This window comes from Procambarus clarkii, chromosome 62 (genome assembly GCF_040958095.1).
Source record: "Procambarus clarkii isolate CNS0578487 chromosome 62, FALCON_Pclarkii_2.0, whole genome shotgun sequence".
NCBI lineage: Eukaryota > Metazoa > Arthropoda > Malacostraca > Decapoda > Cambaridae > Procambarus > Procambarus clarkii.
This window is the reverse complement of record NC_091211.1, coordinates 6,805,932-6,824,543: the sequence shown is the minus strand read 5'-3', so window position 1 is coordinate 6,824,543 and position 18,612 is coordinate 6,805,932. Positions and strand designations below refer to the sequence as shown.

The 18,612-nt window shown below is 41.6% G+C and overlaps 1 protein-coding gene across 1 annotated transcript in view; it reads left to right on the top strand.

Moving 5' to 3' along the window:
• The window catches only part of LOC138349785 (antizyme inhibitor 2-like), a 55,762-nt gene extending 40,461 nt beyond the window's left edge, over positions 1-15,301 (top strand). Inside the window, exon 5 of the mRNA XM_069308447.1 lies at positions 15,144-15,301. Within this exon, the coding sequence (XP_069164548.1) occupies positions 15,144-15,207 (64 nt within the window). The 3' untranslated portion in view covers positions 15,208-15,301. The remainder of the gene's footprint in view (positions 1-15,143) is intronic.
• Positions 15,302-18,612: the final 3,311 nt, after the last annotated feature.

Sequence of the window (18,612 nt, the reverse complement as noted above, 5' to 3'; positions counted from 1 at the left end):
TACTATCAAAAATATTTGAAAAATTATCTACAAACAGCTCTACTCCTATCTTCTAAAATTCGACATTCTTAGCCCCTGTCAGTTTGGCTTCCGCTCCCAAAAGAGTACCAACGATGCAATTATTAGTCTCCTTGATATAATTTACTCAGCCCTTGACCAAAATGAGTTTCCGATTGGACTCTTCATTGACCTGAGAAAGGCCTTTGATACTGTTAATCACAATTTCCTCTTACGTAAACTCCATCATTAAGGAATCCGAGGCCATGCACTGGATTATATCCAATCCTATCTTAGTGATAGACACCAATGTGTAGCCATCAATAATATGACCTCTCCCACTCTACCAATAACCGATGGAGTGCCACAGGGCAGCATCTTGGGACCTCTCCTATTTTTTATATACATCAATGATCTGCCTAACGTCTTTAACATTCTGAAACCTATTTTGTTTGCTGATGATACTACCCTCATCTACTCTAACCCCAACCCACATACACTAAGTAATATTGTTAATAATGAACTAAAAAAAGTCCACTTATGGATGTCAACCAACAAACTAATACTTAAGATCACTAGAACCCTCAGGCATCCATTTCGTACCCGAGTCACCATGAGCCAGTTTTGAATCATACGCTATACCTATGAGATCCTTTAGGTGCGTTGCGCACCACCCGCCGAGAGCCTCAAGGTGTGCTGTGCACCACCCGCCGAGAGCCTCAAGGCACGTTGCACAGAGCAGTAGTTAAGTCAATTTGAGTATAAAGGAGCAGTAAAGTGGAAAAGAAGGGTGAGCATGGTGAGTAAACATAGACAACACTCAGGGTTTGGTAAGGGACAAATCTGAGTGGAAGTGAGTAAGAAGAGAGTAAACGTGTTTGAGTGAAATGTTTCTGACAATTGACGAGAAAAACTATACACCTCAAAATCAAATCAAATCAAATCAAATGTTTATTCAGGTAAAGGTACATACATAGAAAATGATTTACAAAAATAATGTTGGATTTATAGATAGAGCTAGTACATACAATGCCTAAAGCCACTAATATGCATAGCGTTTTGGGCAAGGTGTGGGGGGGAAAAACACTTGAACTAAAACTTAATACTAATTGAGATCAAAGCATAAATTGAGTTGAAAAAGGGGAAGAAAAAAATGGGGGGGAGGGAGGGAATTATGCAGGGTAAGCGCCAAGCCATTACAACTATATAGCACTTGGAAAGGGTCAGGATAAGGATTTGGGATGGGACAGGGGGAAGATATAGTGTACAACCACTTGGACGGTCGGGTATTGAACGCCGACCTGCGTGAAGGGAGACTGTCGCTCTACCGTCCACTCCTGGTGGTTAGACGGGGGGGGGGGGGAATATTGTAGAAACCAGCAGTTATACAAGTTGGTCAGCAAACAGTATTGTTTGAAAATAGCAAGACATGGGTTGACATTTAGGGGTAAGGTTGGTTACATGGAGTTTATTAGGTAGTTCTTAGTTTTTATCTTAAACTGGTTGAGAGAGATACAGCCTTTGACATGATTGGGAAGGTACTTCTACATTCTGGGTGGCTTGATTTGTAGAGAATTTCTAATTTACTTGATTCATGCAGCTCTTGATAAAAATGAGTTCCCTGTTGGGTTATTTGTGGACCTGCGTAAGGCTTTTGACACTGTCAACCACCAAAACCTTCTTCTTAAATTACATCATTATGGGGTCAGAGGACACTCCCTGCAATACCTCAAATCTTACCTTACTGACAGGCTCCAGTATGTTTCTGTGAATAATTCAATTTCTCCCACCCTACCCAACAACATCGGTGTTCCTCAGGGCAGCATACTTGGCCCTCTCCTCTTTCTCATCTACATTAATGACCTTCCAAATGCCTCCCAACACCTCAAACCAATTCTATTTGCTGACGACACAACCTACATTTACTCCAGTCCTGACCCCCTTGCTCTAAATGCCACAGTAAATACTGAGCTAAATAAAGTCCATCTTTGGCTAACTGCCAACAAAATCACCCTTAACATTGACAAAACTTTCTATATTCTGTTTGGCAATAAATCCTCTAATCAAATAAATCTCAGAATAAACAATACCCAAATTTGTAACAAATTAGATGGCAAATTCCTTGGCGTTCTCATTTACCACAAGCTTAATTTCCAGGGACACATTCTAAATATATCAAAAAAAGTTTCAAAAACTGTTGGTATTCTTTCTAAGATCAGATATTTCTCAAAAAAAAAAAATATATTATGTACCCCGCCCTGCCCTGGTGACTCTCTATTACTCCCTCATCTATCCATATCTCAACTATGGTATTTGTGCTTGGGGTTCTACTACCCAAAATCATTTACGTCCTCTAGTTACTCAACACAAAGCTGCTATTAGGACAATATCCAACTCTGGCCCCAGACATCACTCGGTACCCCTACTCAAATCTCTGAATATGTTAGATATTAAGTCACTGCACATTCTCTCATGTGTATTATACATATATAAAACGCTGAACTGTAATGCCAATCCTGACCTCAAAAGCTTCATTAAACGTTGTAACAGATCCCATGAGCACCACACCAGAAATATATTCAATTTTGATATTCCAAGAGTATGACTTAATCAAACTAGAAATGCTCTACAAATCAAGGGACCCAGAATGTGGAATGACCTTCCCAACCATGTTGAAGACTGTACCTCTCTCAACCAGTTTAAGATAAAAACGAAGCACTACCTAATAAATTCCCTGTAACCTACCGTACCCCTCTATTGTCAACCCATGTCTGTTTTCCTAAACAATGCTGTTTGTCGACCTAATTGTATTTGTGCTGCGTTTTCAGCCATGTTTCCCCCTTTTTTATCTTTATTTTTTTGTTCTCAACACATTTTATTCTTTATACTCAATTAGTATTAAGTTTTAGTCATTAATGTTTTTTCTGCCTGAAACGCTTTGCGTAATGGTGGCTTTAGGCATTGTATGTACTAGCTCCATCTATAAATCGACCAAATTATGTAAAATCTCTTGTATGTATGTACCTTACCTGAATAAACATTTTATTTTATTTTTTATTTTATTTTAGTTAAGCAGTACTCTTGGAATATCAAATATATATTTTTTCCTGGTGTGGTGCCCATAGGTTCTGTTACAACCTTCTAGGAAGCGTTTAAGGTCAGGATTGGTATTACAATTCAGAGTTAAAAGTATATAGAGTACACTTGAGAGGATGTGCAGTGACTTAATAGCTAACATATTCAAAGATTTAATTAAGGGTACCGAGTGCTGTCCGGGGCCAGAGTTTAATATTGTTCTAATAGCAGCTTTGTGTTCAGTAATTAGAGGCCGTAGATGATTTCGGGTACTAGAACCCCAAGCACAAATACCATAATTGAGATAAGGATAGATGGGAGAGTAATAAAGCGTCACTAGGGCAGGGTGAGTTACATAATATCTGTTCTCAGAAAGAATGCCATCAATTTTAGAAACTCTTTTTTCTATATTTTGAACTTGTCCCTGGAAATTCAGCTTGTTATCGCTGAGAACACCAAGGAATTTACCATCTACTTTGTTACTAATTTGGATGTTGTTTATTCTTAGATTAATTTATAGATTGATTGAGGATTTATTACCAAACAAAATATAGAAGGTTTTGTCGATGTTAAGGGGTGAGTTTGTTAGCAGTTAACCAAAGATGGACTTTATTTCGTTCAGTATTCACTGTATCATTCAGAGTAAGAGGGTTAGGACTGGAGAAAATGCAGATTGTATCATCAGCAAATAAAATTGGGTTGAGGTGTTGAGAGGCATTTGGAAGGTCATTAATGTAGATGAGAAAGAGGAAAAGGCCAAGTATGCTGCCCTGTGGAACATGAATGTTGATGGGTAGGATAGGAGAAATGGAATTATTCATAGAAACACACTGGAGTTTCTCACTAAGGAAAGACTGAAGGTATTGGAAGGAGTGACCACTGACTCCATAATGATGTAATTTAAGAAGAAGGTTTTGGTGGTTGACAGTGTCAAAAGCCTTACGCAGGTCCACAAATAACCAAACAGGGAACTCATTTTTGTCAAGAGCTTCATGTATCAAGTTAATCATACTAACCAGTGCATCGTTAGTGTGTTGTTTTTCTTTAGGTCTGAAGCAATATGGGCATGAGCTAAGTATATTGTGTTTGGCTAGATAAGAGTAAAGCTGCTTGTCGATTAGCTTTTAAAATATTTTTGACAAGGTTGGCAGAATTTATATAGGTCTGATGTTGTTGACATCAGTGAGATCACCACATTTGTGGACTGGGGTTACTCTCACTTTTTCTTTAGAATATCCAGAAAGGTTTGGAGTTCAAGTGATTTGTTGTAGAGCAATACAATAGCAGGAGGTAGAACTCTGGAGATTTTTTGTAAATTAGAGTTGGTATCTCAGCAAGGGGCACTTGACTTTGTTTTAAGAGAAAGATTATCTCATTAACATCAGTGGAATTAGCTTGAGTTAGGTACGGAGACTGGATTTTTTCCTGCAAGGTAGTCCTTAACATTTGTTAGGGAGGATGGAATATCATTGGCAAGGGATGTGCCAATGGATGAGAAGAAACTATTGAATTTAAAAGCAGTGCCAGAGGCTGAAAACACACCATTGTCATTGGATAGGAGTATTGGTTTTTTATTCATCATTTTTTTTATTGTAATATTTTGGAAATAGTGCTCCATGTTTTCTTAATGTTGCCCTTAATTTGGTCAAATTTATTTTCATAGTATTTAATTTTGGCTCTCCTGATTATTTTAGACAGCAATGATGAATAAATCTTTGAAACTTCTTTGGAGACGACTCCTAACCTATGCTTCCTCTCATGGTCATGTTTTTATTAATAGATCTAAGTATACCTTTTGTAAACTAAAGATTGTTTAACCCTTTTAGTTGTGACTTGTTCCGTTAGCATTGGACAGTGGGTGTTATAGAGGCTCAGAGCTTTCTGAAGAGATGTTTGCACTGTTAGGTTGATGTTTACTATGTTACCTAATTCAGTTTTCCAGTTGATATTAGCAACAGCAGCAATAAAGTTGCTTATAGAAGTTTCATTGTGCAGCCTAAAGCTTATCTTCATTGCATCAAGTGGTGGCTTATTAATGTTGGTTAGGAGAAATGTAGGGTAATGGTCTGTGGTCCTATCAGTGATTATCCCTGAAGTAAGCGGAGAGGTTATGTTAATCCAGATGTGGTCAAGATTAGAGGTAGTCGTATCAGTGATTCTAGTAGGTTTAGTGATTAAGGGTATGAGGGAGCAGGAATTCATACTGTTGATGAAACTAGCAGCATGAGGGTTATCAGCCTCACAGAGGTCAATATTAAAATTCCCTGAAGTTATTAGTTGGTTTTTGTTAAGTCTGTTAGCTAGTATTAAATTTCTAAGGTTAAAGATGAACTCAGGTACATCAGTGTTACGAATTCTGTAGACTACTCACACAGTCAAGACAGCTTCGGCACCCTTGACTCTGTACTGGGCAAAGATATACTTCCCACAGGAGTCTCCAGTTCTAATTACTTTTAAGCATGTCAGTTCTTGGTGGTAGTAAAGAGCAGTACCACCACCTCTCTGAATTGGTCGACAGTTGTGAATTGCCGAGTAGTTTGGTATATTGAAGAGTTACCTTGTTGGTTGATACCTGGTTGATGGGGGTTCTGGGAGTTCTTCTACTCTCCCAGCCCGGCCGGAGGCCAGGCTTGACTTTGAGAGTTTAGTCCACTAGGCTGTTGCTTGCAGCGGCCTGCAGACCCTACACACCCACTGCAGCCCGGTTGGTCCGGCACACCTTGGAGGAAACATCTAGTTTCCTCTTGAAGATGTCCACTGTTGTTCCGGGAATATTTCTTATGCTCGCTGGGAGAATGTTGAACAACCGTGGACCTCTGATGTTCTCTCTAATTGTGCCTATGGCACCTCTGCTCTTCACTGGTTCTATTCTGCTTTTTCTTCTATGTCATTCACTCCAGTATGTTGTTATTTTACTGTGCAGATTTGGGACCTGGCCATCCAGTATTTTCCACGTGTATATTATTTGATATCTCTCCCATCGTCTTTCTAGCGAGTACATTCGGAGAGCTTTGAGACGATCCCAATAATTTAGATTTATTTATTTATTTATTTATTTATTTATTTATTTATTTATTTATTAATTAATTTATATACAAGAAGGTACATTGGGATTGTGAGGATACATAGCATAGTAATTACATTCTTGAAAAGCCACTAGTACGCGCAGCATTTCGGGCAGGTCCTTAATGTAAGAAAATTTTAAGTAGGTAAATACTTGCAAAATTTATAAAAAAAAATAACAGTTACATAGCAAGAAAAATATAAAAGATGAAAGAAAATTGTAGGTATATTAAAGCACATAGGTAGCTCAGATTGATTACAATGACAGCTTAATTGAATGGTAGTTTAACAAAAATTAGTAGGCACAATACAGCATATGGCTAGCACATAAAAGAAGACAGCAATGAACATAATGATAAAGTTGTTTGGATTAAGTACATAAAGATTGGGAGATTGGGTAACACTAGATCCAGAGCAAATTTAAAGCTCAGTGTAGGAAACTACAAAGATGAAATTAGGTACTTTTTGGTTTTGTTTTTAAATGAGGCAAAAGTTTGGTAGCTTTTCAATTCACTAGGGAGTGAGTTCCATAAACTAGGTCCCTTTATTTGCATAGAGTGTTTACACAAATTAAGTTTGACTCTGGAAATATCAAAGAGAAATTAATTTCTGGTGTGGTGATAATGGGTCCTATTACATCTGTCCAGGGAGAGTTTCAGAGCATGGTTTCCATTTTAGAACAGGGTTTTGTAAATGTAGTTGACACAAGAGAATGTGTGGAGGGAGTTAATATTTAGCTTGTTAAGGGATTTAAACAAGGAAGATGCGTGTTGTCGGAAAGCGGAGTTTGTTATTATTCTGATAGCAGATTGGGTGATTGCTGGGTGATGATGGTAATTTGCAGTGGTAGACCCCCATGCACAGATACCATAGTTAAGATAGGGATAGATTAGTGCATAATATAGAGAGATGAGAGCAGAGTTAGGAACATAAAATCTTATTTTGGAGAGTATACCAACTGTCTTAGAGACTTTCTTAGTTATGTGTTGAATGTGGGTACTGAAGTTGAGTCTCTTGTCTAGGAATAGGCCAAGAAACTTTCCATCATTTTTATTACTGATGTTAATGTTGTCTATCTGTAGCTGAATTGCATTTGATGATTTGCTTCCAAATAAGATGTAGTAAGTCTTTTCTATGTTTAGTGTTAGTTTGTTGGTTGACATCCATAAGTGGACTTTTTTTAATTCATTATTGACATTATTTAGTGTATGTGGGTTGGGGTCTGAATAGATGAGGGTAGTATCATCAGCAAACAATATTGGTTTAAGAATATTAGAGACATTAGGCAGATCATTGATATATATAAGAAATAGAAGAGGTCCCAAGATGCTGCTCTGTGGCACACCAACGGTTATTGGTAGAGTGGAAGAGGTTGTATCATTGATGGTTACATATTGGTGTCTGTCACTAAGATAGGATCGGATATAGTCCAGGGCAAGGCCTCGGATTCCATAATGCTGGAGTTTAAGTAAGAGGTAGTTGTGATTAACAGTATCAAAGGCTTTTCTTAGGTTAATGAAGAGTCCAATCGGAAACTCATTTTTGTCAAGGGCTGAGTAGATTTTTATTTATTTATTTATTTATTTATTTATTTATGCATATACAAGAATGTACATAAGGAATGTGAGGATACAAATATGGTAATTACAGTCTTGTAAAGCCACTAGCACGCGCAGCGTTTCGGGCAGGTCCTTAATCTAAGAAAATTTTAAGGAGGTAAATACTTGCAAAATTATAGACAAAAAATGATAACAGATTACATGAAATGAAAAAAAGATGAGAGAAAATTGTAGGTACAGTATATTAAAGCACATAGGTAGCTAAGATTGATTGCAATGACAGCTTGAATGGTAGTTGACAAAAAAATTGGTAGGCATAATACAGCAGAAACAATATAAGATTGGTTGCAATGACAGCTTGAATGGTAGTTGACAAAAATTGGTAGTCACAATACAGCATATGGCTAGCACATAAAAGAAGACAGCAATGAACACAATGAAAAGGTTGTTTGAAATTACATAAAAATTAGGAGATTGGGTAACACTAGGCACAGAGCAAATTTAAAGCTCAGTGTAGGAAACTAAGAAGATGAAGTTAGGTACTTTTTGGTTTTGCTTTTAAATAAGGCAAAAGTTTTACAGTTTTTCAATTCACTAGGGAGTGAGTTCCATAAACTAGGTCCCTTAATTTGCATAGTGTGTTTACACAGATTAAGTTTGACCCTGGGGATATCAAAGAGATATTTATTTTTGGTGTGGTGATAATGGGTCCTATTACATCTGTCCAGGGAGAGTTTCAGAGCATGGTTTGCATTTAAGAACAGGGTTTTGTAAATGTAGTTGACACAAGAGAATGTGTGGAGGGAGTTAATATTTAGCAAGTTTAGGGATTTAAACAAGGGAGCTGAGTGTTGTCTGAAAGCTGAGTTAGTTATCATTCTGATAGCAGATTTTTGCTATGTGATGATGGGCTTAAGGTGGTTTGCAGTGGTAGACCCCCATGCACAGATGCCATAATTAAGATAGGGGTAAATTAGTGCATAATATAGTGAGAGGAGAGCAGAGTTAGGAACATAATATCTGATTTTGGAGAGTATACCAACTGTCTTAGAGACTTTCTTAGTTATGTGTTGAATGTGGGTGCTGAAGTTGAGTCTCTTGTCTAGGAATAGATTACGTCAAGGAGACTAATGATTGCATCATTGGTGCTCTTTTGGGACCGGAAGCCAAACTGGCAGGGGCTGAGTATGTCGAATTTTACGAGGTAGGAATAGAGCTGTTTGTAGATAATTTTTACAAGTACTTTTGATAGAATGGGTAGATTTGATATTGGTCTATAATTGTTTATGTCCGCCGGATTGCCTCCTTTATGGACTGGCGTTACTCTTGCTTTTTGTTACGACCCTGGGTTCCTCAGTGGAAACCAGAGGTCAAATTGAGCTAAATAAATTACTTTTTTATTTGGTTCGCTTGTCGAGGTTCATTCCTATCTTCCTTGCCAGACGTGAAACTAATCTTGTTTCTCACAGAGCATTCAAACTCGTGAGCTTGTTGTGGATTAAGTATAACATTGTAGTAATTATTAACTATCCTTAGAACGAGTAAAGTAAACAATATTGTACATCGGTGAAGATTTTTAATGTGTATAGCTGCACGATCAATTAGGCTCTTCCGGCACCCCAACAACTCGGGAGCCCTGGACGGGACGCTGGATGCGGCCTTCTCTGTGCTGGCGCCGTGGTGGAAAGAACCTCCTCTCCTTCTTCCTACTACTCTTCCTTACCTATTTCTGTGTCTAGTTTACTATGTTAAGTAATTGTGTGTATATTTGTGCCTACTCTGGGATTGTAAGATTGGTGTAGACCGGGGGTAGTATTTGCCAGTGTTTTGGGTACCCCTTAGTGTTGTGTTGTGTTGTGTTAGGGTACCACGTGGTCTCACTACCCTAAGCTGCTTCAAGCTTCAGGTTCTTCACTAGTAGTACTTTACCCTAGCTTGTTCTCAGTGTAAACCTTGTATCCTGCTTATGTGGACCAAGGCTTTTAACGTAAGATAGTGTGGTGAAGTAATTGTTATTGGTGTGAATGTATATGGAGGGTTGTTATGGGGTTAATAAATAAGTAAGTTAGTTTAAAGGAGTATCCATTCTTCCTGTGTAGGAGATCTATTATCAACCTCTAGGCTGATAATTGCAGTAATAAGCCACTATAAGTTTACTCTTGTATGTTTATTGGGGGCCGGGCCTTTTACATCTCCCATACTTGATACCTCTTAATGCTAACTACTGACCCTACTCCATAATAACGCTAGATCCCCCATAGTACAACCCACTATTTATAACACTTTTTTAAGGATATCAGGGAAGGTATGACACTCTATGGATTTGTTGAACAGCAGAGCTATGAGTGGCGCAAGGGCATGGGAGGCGCTCTTGTACACAATGGACGGAATTTCACTGGTGTTCCCTGCCTTGGTTTTTAGTGAGTGTATGATGGACACGACATCTGCCGGGCTGACTAGTGAAAGGAGAAGAGAGTTTGGATAGCTGCCTGAGAGATATGTGTCTGAGTCTGTGGGATTTTTCTGGCAAGATTAGCACCAACCGATGAAAAGAAGCTATTAAATTCATTTGCCATTTCTAAATCAGTTGACGGTGTATACCCATCCTTATAGAGTTTTATTTGGTTACGTGAGTGTTGTTTAGTTCCTAGGATACTAGAGATGGTTTTCCATGTGCTTTTCATGTTGCCTTTTGCTTCATTGAATCTAATCACATAATATGATAGTTTTGCCTTTCTTATGATACTGGTAAGCATTGATGAGTACCTTTTAACTACTTCCTTTGTACCTAGGCCAATCTTAAGTTTCTTTTCATATTCATGTTTCGTGTTGATTGAGTTGAGAATGCCACTTGTGAGCCATGGATTGTTTAATCTTTTGTCAGTTACTTGCTTGGTAAGAAGGGGACAAGAAAGGTTGTAGAGGCTTAGAGTTTTGGAGAGGAAGAGCTAATGAATTTATATCTTGAGTATTATTGAATTCAGAATCCCAGTTAATATTGTGAAGTGCATTTGTATGATTGCCTAAAGCTGATTCACTGTGTAACCTGAATGTAAGTTTCATGCTTTTTGGTGGTGTTATGTCCATGTTCGCTATGAGAAAGGTAGGATAGAGGTCAGTTGTTCTGTCGTAGATTATACCAGATACAAGGGGAGCTGTTATATGTTAGTCCATATGTGGTCCAAGGTAGTGGCTGATGTTTGAGTGACTCGAGAAGGTTTGGTGATTGTGGGGATTAGCATACAGGAGTTCATACTGTTAAGGAAATAGTCAAGTTGAGAGCAATTTTGTTGACCCAGGTCAATATTAAAGTCTCCTCCCAGAATGATGTGGTTTTTGTTGAGATTGTTGTTTATAATAAGATTCCTTAGGTTGTCTGAGAATGAAGGTATGTTAGTATTGGGCAATCTATAGATGGCTCCAATAGTCAAAGAGGATTTAAGGGATTTAATTGTAAACTGAGCAAAAGTATATTCACAGTAGTCATCTCTGTCACTAATGACACTGTTGCAGATAAATGTATCTCGGTAATATATAGCTGTGCCGCCACCTTTTTTATTAGGCCTACAGTTGTGAATGGCTTTATAACCAGCTAAGTAGTAGAGTTGGGTATAGTCTTTATTTAGCCAAGTTTCTGTTAAAATAAAGAACGATAAGTTAGTATATAGTGCTGTTAGTAATGCATTTATATCGTCAAAATGTTTACCAAGTGATCTAACATTTTGGTTTTAAACTGATAAACAAGTGCTATGTTGGAGTTTGTTATTTGTCTGATGTGCTGTGAAATACTTGCAATAATGATGATCAATGTGCTGGTTGGTGTAGATATGAGACAGAAGATTTTGATCAGGATCAATATCAGTGTGCATAGAGATGGAGAGGGATCACGATACAATAAGACAAGCAATTACAGAAACAGTTAAATACTAAATATGCTGTAAAATAAAAGTAAATATAGCAAAACACAAGAATAAAAGCAAATACACATAAAATAGTAACAAATTAGAAGTAAAATAAAGATCCAATAGATAGCCAGGAAGGACACAGAAGTTAGATAAAAGAAAAAACAAAAAATCAGTAGATGCTTTATCTCGTTTATGTATCCCGTATATGTTCGCTGTACTCCCTCTATTTCAGCAACCTCTCCTGCTCTGAAGGAGGAAGTGAGTACTGAGCAGTACTCAAGACGGGACAGCACAAGTGACTTTAAGAGTACAACCATTGTGATGACATCCCTGGATTTGAAAGTTCTCGTAATCCATCCTATCATTTTCCTGGCTGCCGCAATATTTGCTTGGTTATGCTCCCTAAAATTTAGGTCATCAGATATCATATATTTATTTATTTATTTATATACAAGAAGGTACATTGGGTTTGTGAGAATAAATAATAAATAAATAAATAAATAAATAAATAAATAAATAAATAAATAAATAAATAAATAAATAAATAAATAAATAAATAAATAAATAAATAAATAAATGTTTATTCAGGTAAGGTACATACATACAAGAGATTTTACAAAGATTGATGGATTTATAGATATAGCTATAGTACATACAATGCCTAAAGCCACCATTACGCAAAGCGTTTCGGGCAGGAAAACATTAATGACTAAAACTTAATACTAATTGAGTATAAAGAATAAAATGTGTTGAGAACAAATAAAAATAAAGATAAAAAAAAGGGGGAAACATGGCTGAAAAAGCAGCACAAATACAATTAGGTCGACAAACAGCGTTGTTATAAAAACAGACATGGGTTGACAATAGAGGGGTACGGTATCTCGGTTATCTTGAGATGATTTCGGGGCTTTAGTGTCCCCGCGGCCCGGTCCTTAACCAGGCCTCCACCCCCAGGAAGCAGCCCGTGACAGCTGACTAACACCCAGGTACCTAGTTTACTGCTAGGTAACAGGGGCATAGAGTGAAAGAAACTCTGCCCATTGGTTCTCGCCGGCGCCTGGGATCGAACCCGGGACCACAGGTTCACAAGTCCAGTGTGCTGTCCGCTCGGCCGACCGGCTCCAACGGTAGGTTACAGGGAATTTATTAGGTAGTGCTTCGTTTTTATCTTAAACTGGTTGAGAGAGGTACAGTCTTTAACATGGTTATCTTGAGGTTATCTTGAGATGATTTCGGGGCTTTAGTGTCCCCGCGGCCCGGTCCTCGACCAGGCCTCCACCCCCAGGAAGCCAGCCCGTGACAGCTGACTAACTCCCAGGTACCTATTTACTGCTAGGTAACAGGGGCATTCAGGATGAAAGAAACTTTTGCCCATTTGTTTCTGCCTCGTGCGGGAATCGAACCCTCGCCACAGAATTACGAGTCCTGCGCGCTATCCACCAGGCTACGAGGGTTGGGAAGGTCATTCCACATTCTGGGTCCCTTGATTTGTAGAGCATTTCTAGTTTGATTAAGTCATACTCTTGGAATACCAAACCGTATTTATTTCTGGTGTGGTGATCATGGGTTCTGTTACAACCTTCAATGAAGCTTTTGAGGTCAGGATTGGCATTGCAGTTCAACGTTTTATATATGTATAATACACATGAGAGAATGTGCAGTGACTTAATATCTAACATATTCAGAGATTTGAGTAAGGGTACCGAGTGATGTCTGGGGCCAGAGGTGGATATATTGTCCTAATAGCAGCTTTGTGTTGAGTAATTAGAGGACGTAAATGATTTTGGGTAGTAGAACCCCAAGCACAAATACCATAGTTGAGATATGGATAGATGAGGGAGTAATAGAGAGTCACCAGGGCAGGGCGGGGTGCATAATATCTGATCTTATAAAGAATGCCAACAGTTTTTGAAACTTTTTTTTATTTATTTAGAATGTGTCCCTGGAAATTCAGCTTGTGGTCAATGAGAACGCTAAGGAATTTGCCATCTAATTTGTTACAAATTTGGGTATTGTTTATTTTGAGGTTTATTTGATTAGAGGATTTATTGCCAAACAGAATATAGAAAGTTTTGTCAATGTTAAGGGTGAGTTTGTTGGCAGTTAGCCAAAGATGGACTTTATTTAGCTCAGTATTTACTGTGGCATTTAGAGCAAGGGGGTCAGGACTGGAGTAAATAAAGACTGTCGTCAGCAAATAGAATTGGTTTGAGGTGTTGGGAGGCATTTGGAAGGTCATTAATGTAGATGAGAAAGAGGAGAGGGCCAAGCACCTGGTCTATAGAAGCTGTGGGTTGCTACTCTGGACATTTACTGTTATATTATTAATTCTTTAACAGTTTAGTTGAGTCGTTTGCATCATTTATTATGCACCCCATGCACATAATGTGGGTAGCAGTGGAAAAGGTTACAGAGGCACATAATGGGCTCAGGGCCTGAGCCACCAAAGTTCTTTGACACTGATGCTATATTTAGTACTTTGAATGCTATAGCGACTCAATGAGCCATATATATAATATTATAATTTGTACTATTTATAAATAAATTGTTATATTTAACGTCATATTATTATTCATATGAAACTTGTGGGATATTTTGAACCTTTATTTTACCTCGCAGTTCTTTTGCCGCCTCACGTCAGTGGGAACACGTGGTAATACTGATGCATCTATACACTACCCGCTCACGTCCGTGGGAACACGTGGTAATACTGATGCATCTATATACTACCCGCTCTCGTCAGTGGGAACACGTGGTAATACTGATGCATCTATATACTACCCGCTCACATCAGTGGGAACACGTGGTAATACTGATGCATCTATACACTACCCGCTCACGTCCGTGGGAACACGTGGTAATACTGATGCATCTATATACTACCCGCTCACATCAGTGGGAACACGTGGTAATACTGATGGATCTATATACTACCCGCTCACATCAGTGGGAACACGTGGTAATACTGATGGATCTATACACTACCCGCTCACGTCAGTGGGAACACGTGGTAATACTGATGCATCTATATACTACCCGCTCTCGTCAGTGGGAACACGTGGTAATACTGATGCATCTATATACTACCCGCTCTCGTCAGTGGGAACACGTGGTAATACTGATGCATCTATATACTACCCGCTCTCGTCAGTGGGAACACGTGGTAATACTGATGCATCTATATACTACCCGCTCTCGTCAGTGGGAACACGTGGTAATACTGATGCATCTATATACTACCCGCTCTCGTCAGTGGGAACACGTGGTAATACTGATGCATCTATATACTACCCGCTCTCGTCAGTGGGAACACGTGGTAATACTGATGCATCTATATACTACCCGCTCTCGTCAGTGGGAACACGTGGTAATACTGATGCATCTATATACTACCCGCTCTCGTCAGTGGGAACACGTGGTAATACTGATGCATCTATATACTACCCGCTCACATCAGTGGGAACACGTGGTAATTAATACTGATGCAGGTATATACATCTAGACTAACCATCTACTTTACTAATGGAGGATTTCTTTCTTTCAGGGATTACATGGAGGGTAAAATGAGATCTAGGCAGAACCAGTCTCCATTACCTGATCACCAGTGACAACTGCACATTAACCACTGTACTGCACAGCTGTAAAATATAACAAACAGATGGTGCAGCAGAAATAAAGAATTTTAAAAAAACAAATTCATTTAAAAATTAGTAAATATCCTTCTTCTGACCAAATAAATGTTGAAAACAATGCAAAATGTTCATACTTTGGCCGCAGAAGTGTCTATAAATGTGAGCACTGCCCTCCGCGCAGGCGTCACGCGCACCACTGGCCTCCACCCACGGGTCACAACACTGGCCACCACCCACGGGGTTGCAACACTGGCCACCACCTACGGGTCACAACACTGGCCACCACCCACGGGGTTGCAACACTGGCCACCACCCACGGGGTCACAACACTGGCCACCACCCACGGGTCACAACACTGGTCACCACCCACGGGTCACAACACTGGCCACCACCCACGGGTCACAACACTGGCCTCCACCCACGGGTCACAACACTGGCCACCACCCACGGGTCACAACACTGGTCACCACCCACGGGTCACAACACTGGCCACCACCCACGGGGTCACAACACTGGCCACCACCCACGGGTCACAACACTGGCCACCACCCACGGGTCACAACACTGGCCACCACCCACGGGTCACAACACTGGCCACCACCCACGGGTCACAACACTGGCCACCACCCACGGGTCACAACACTGGTCACCACCCACGGGTCACAACACTGGCCACCACCCACGGGTCACAACACTGGTCACCACCCACGGGTCACAACACTGGTCACCACCCACGGGTCACAACACTGGTCACCACCCACGGGTCACAACACTGGTCTCCACCCACGGGTCACAACACTGGCCACCACCCACGGGTCACAACACTGGTCACCACCCACGGGTCACAACACTGGTCACCACCCACGGGTCACAACACTGGTCACCACCCACGGGTCACAACACTGGTCTCCACCCACGGGTCACAACACTGGCCACCACCCACGGGTCACAACACTGGCCACCACCCACGGGTCACAACACTGGTCACCACCCACGGGTCACAACACTGGTCTCCACCCACGGGTCACAACACTGGTCACTACCCACGGGTCACAACACTGGTCACCACCCACGGGTCACAACACTGGTCACCACCCACGGGTCACAACACTGGTCACCACCCACGGGTCACAACACTGGTCACCACCCACGGGGTCACAACACTGGTCACCACCCACGCGGTCACCACCCACGGGTCACAACACTGGTCTCCACCCACGGGTCACAACACTGGTCTCCACCCATGGGTCACAACACTGGCCACCACCCACGGGTCACAACACTGGTCTCCACCCATGGGTCACAACACTGGTCACCACCCACGGGTCACAACACTGGTCTCCACCCATGGGTCACAACACTGGTCTCCACCCACGGGTCACAACACTGGTCACCACCCACGGGTCACAACACTGGTCACCACCCACGGGTCACAACACTGGTCACCACCCACGGGTCACAACACTGGTCACCACCCACGCGGTCACAACACTGGTCACCACCCACGGGTCACAACACTGGTCTCCACCCACGGGTCACAACACTGGTCTCCACCCATGGGTCACAACACTGGCCACCACCCACGGGTCACAACACTGGTCTCCACCCATGGGTCACAACACTGGTCTCCACCCATGGGTCACAACACTGGTCACCACCCATGGGTCACAACACTGGTCACCACCCACGGGTCACAACACTGGTCACCACCCACGGGTCACAACACTGGTCTCCACCCATGGGTCACAACACTGGCCACCACCCACGGGTCACAACACTGGTCTCCACCCATGGGTCACAACACTGGTCACCACCCACGGGTCACAACACTGGTCTCCACCCATGGGTCACAACACTGGTCTCCACCCACGGGTCACAACACTGGTCACCACCCACGGGTCACAACACTGGTCACCACCCACGGGTCACAACACTGGTCACCACCCACGGGTCACAACACTGGTCACCACCCACGCGGTCACAACACTGGTCACCACCCACGGGTCACAACACTGGTCTCCACCCACGGGTCACAACACTGGTCTCCACCCATGGGTCACAACACTGGCCACCACCCACGGGTCACAACACTGGTCTCCACCCATGGGTCACAACACTGGTCTCCACCCATGGGTCACAACACTGGTCTCCACCCATGGGTCACAACACTGGTCACCACCCACGGGTTACAACACTGGTCTCCACTGTCTTAAACCTCTGTATCAGTGCCTCACTCCTAACTCGTCCAACATCAGTTCCACCGGCACTGATACAAATAGTGGGTTTGTTCCCATTTCCGGCCATAATATCATCATTCATGTTGTTAACAATGTCACCAATTCCAGCTCCCAGATAGTAAACCCTTAACCTGTCTCCCCCCCCCCCTATCTCTAGCACAAAAACCTCTATCCAGATACCTCACCTGAGAATCTCCATCAACTAAAATTTGCTTAGTTACTTCCTTTAGGACCTACGCTCCTTTCACTGTCTTGTCTTTCGAGGGAACTACAGTCTCCCCACAGCATTCGTCTTCTAGGACGGCGAATGGGTTGGAAGTCTTTATGGCATCTGTAGGCGGCTTTGTCAAAGTCTTCTTAAGACCCCCTGTCCCTTACGACATTCCAGGACGACGACTTTCTACTGCTGCGCTCTTCATTTGCTTCTTCTTGACTGTGATTCGTCTGTCTTAGCTCCTCCCGCAGGTAATCCACCTCTGCCCTCAGAGCTCCACACAGCTCCCTCACCAGCACCAGTTCACTCACTACAACTTCCATTTTCAGTATCAGGACTAGTGGAGCTCCAGCTACACACCCTCTCACTGAGACTAACTGCGCCTGCCTGTTAGGCGCAACAAGCTGCAATACAGTTGTGCATTGAAACAACCTATATCAGTCCATCATCAACCGCTACCCCACACTCAACCACAACCTTTGCGAGTACCTGTTATGTCTGTCACTGACAATCCTGTACCCCCAGAGTCCAATCCTCTTCCACAAAACGTACAACTATGTCCCGTTCTTGTTGAGACTCTTGTCACTCGCAATAAAAAATGAACTGGAAAATATGCTGGACCGACTCCTAACAATTTTTTTTTTTTACAAACGTAATCAACCAATTCCCCGAGGCTGACCCAACAGACACCCCACCGACATCTACAGACAATGACATCCGCCCTAATACAGCTTCCATTGCTGGAAACACATCGTTTGAACTGATGATGGAAAACTTCCTAAATGACTTCGCAGCAAGCCTTACCCAAGTCACTCCCCAGGCTGACTTGCCACAAACCCCCAACCACCAGCACCACGAGTAAGAAACTCCCAAGCTGTACAAACCTCCCAACGACCTGACACTTTGACTGAAAAACCACATAAACTACAC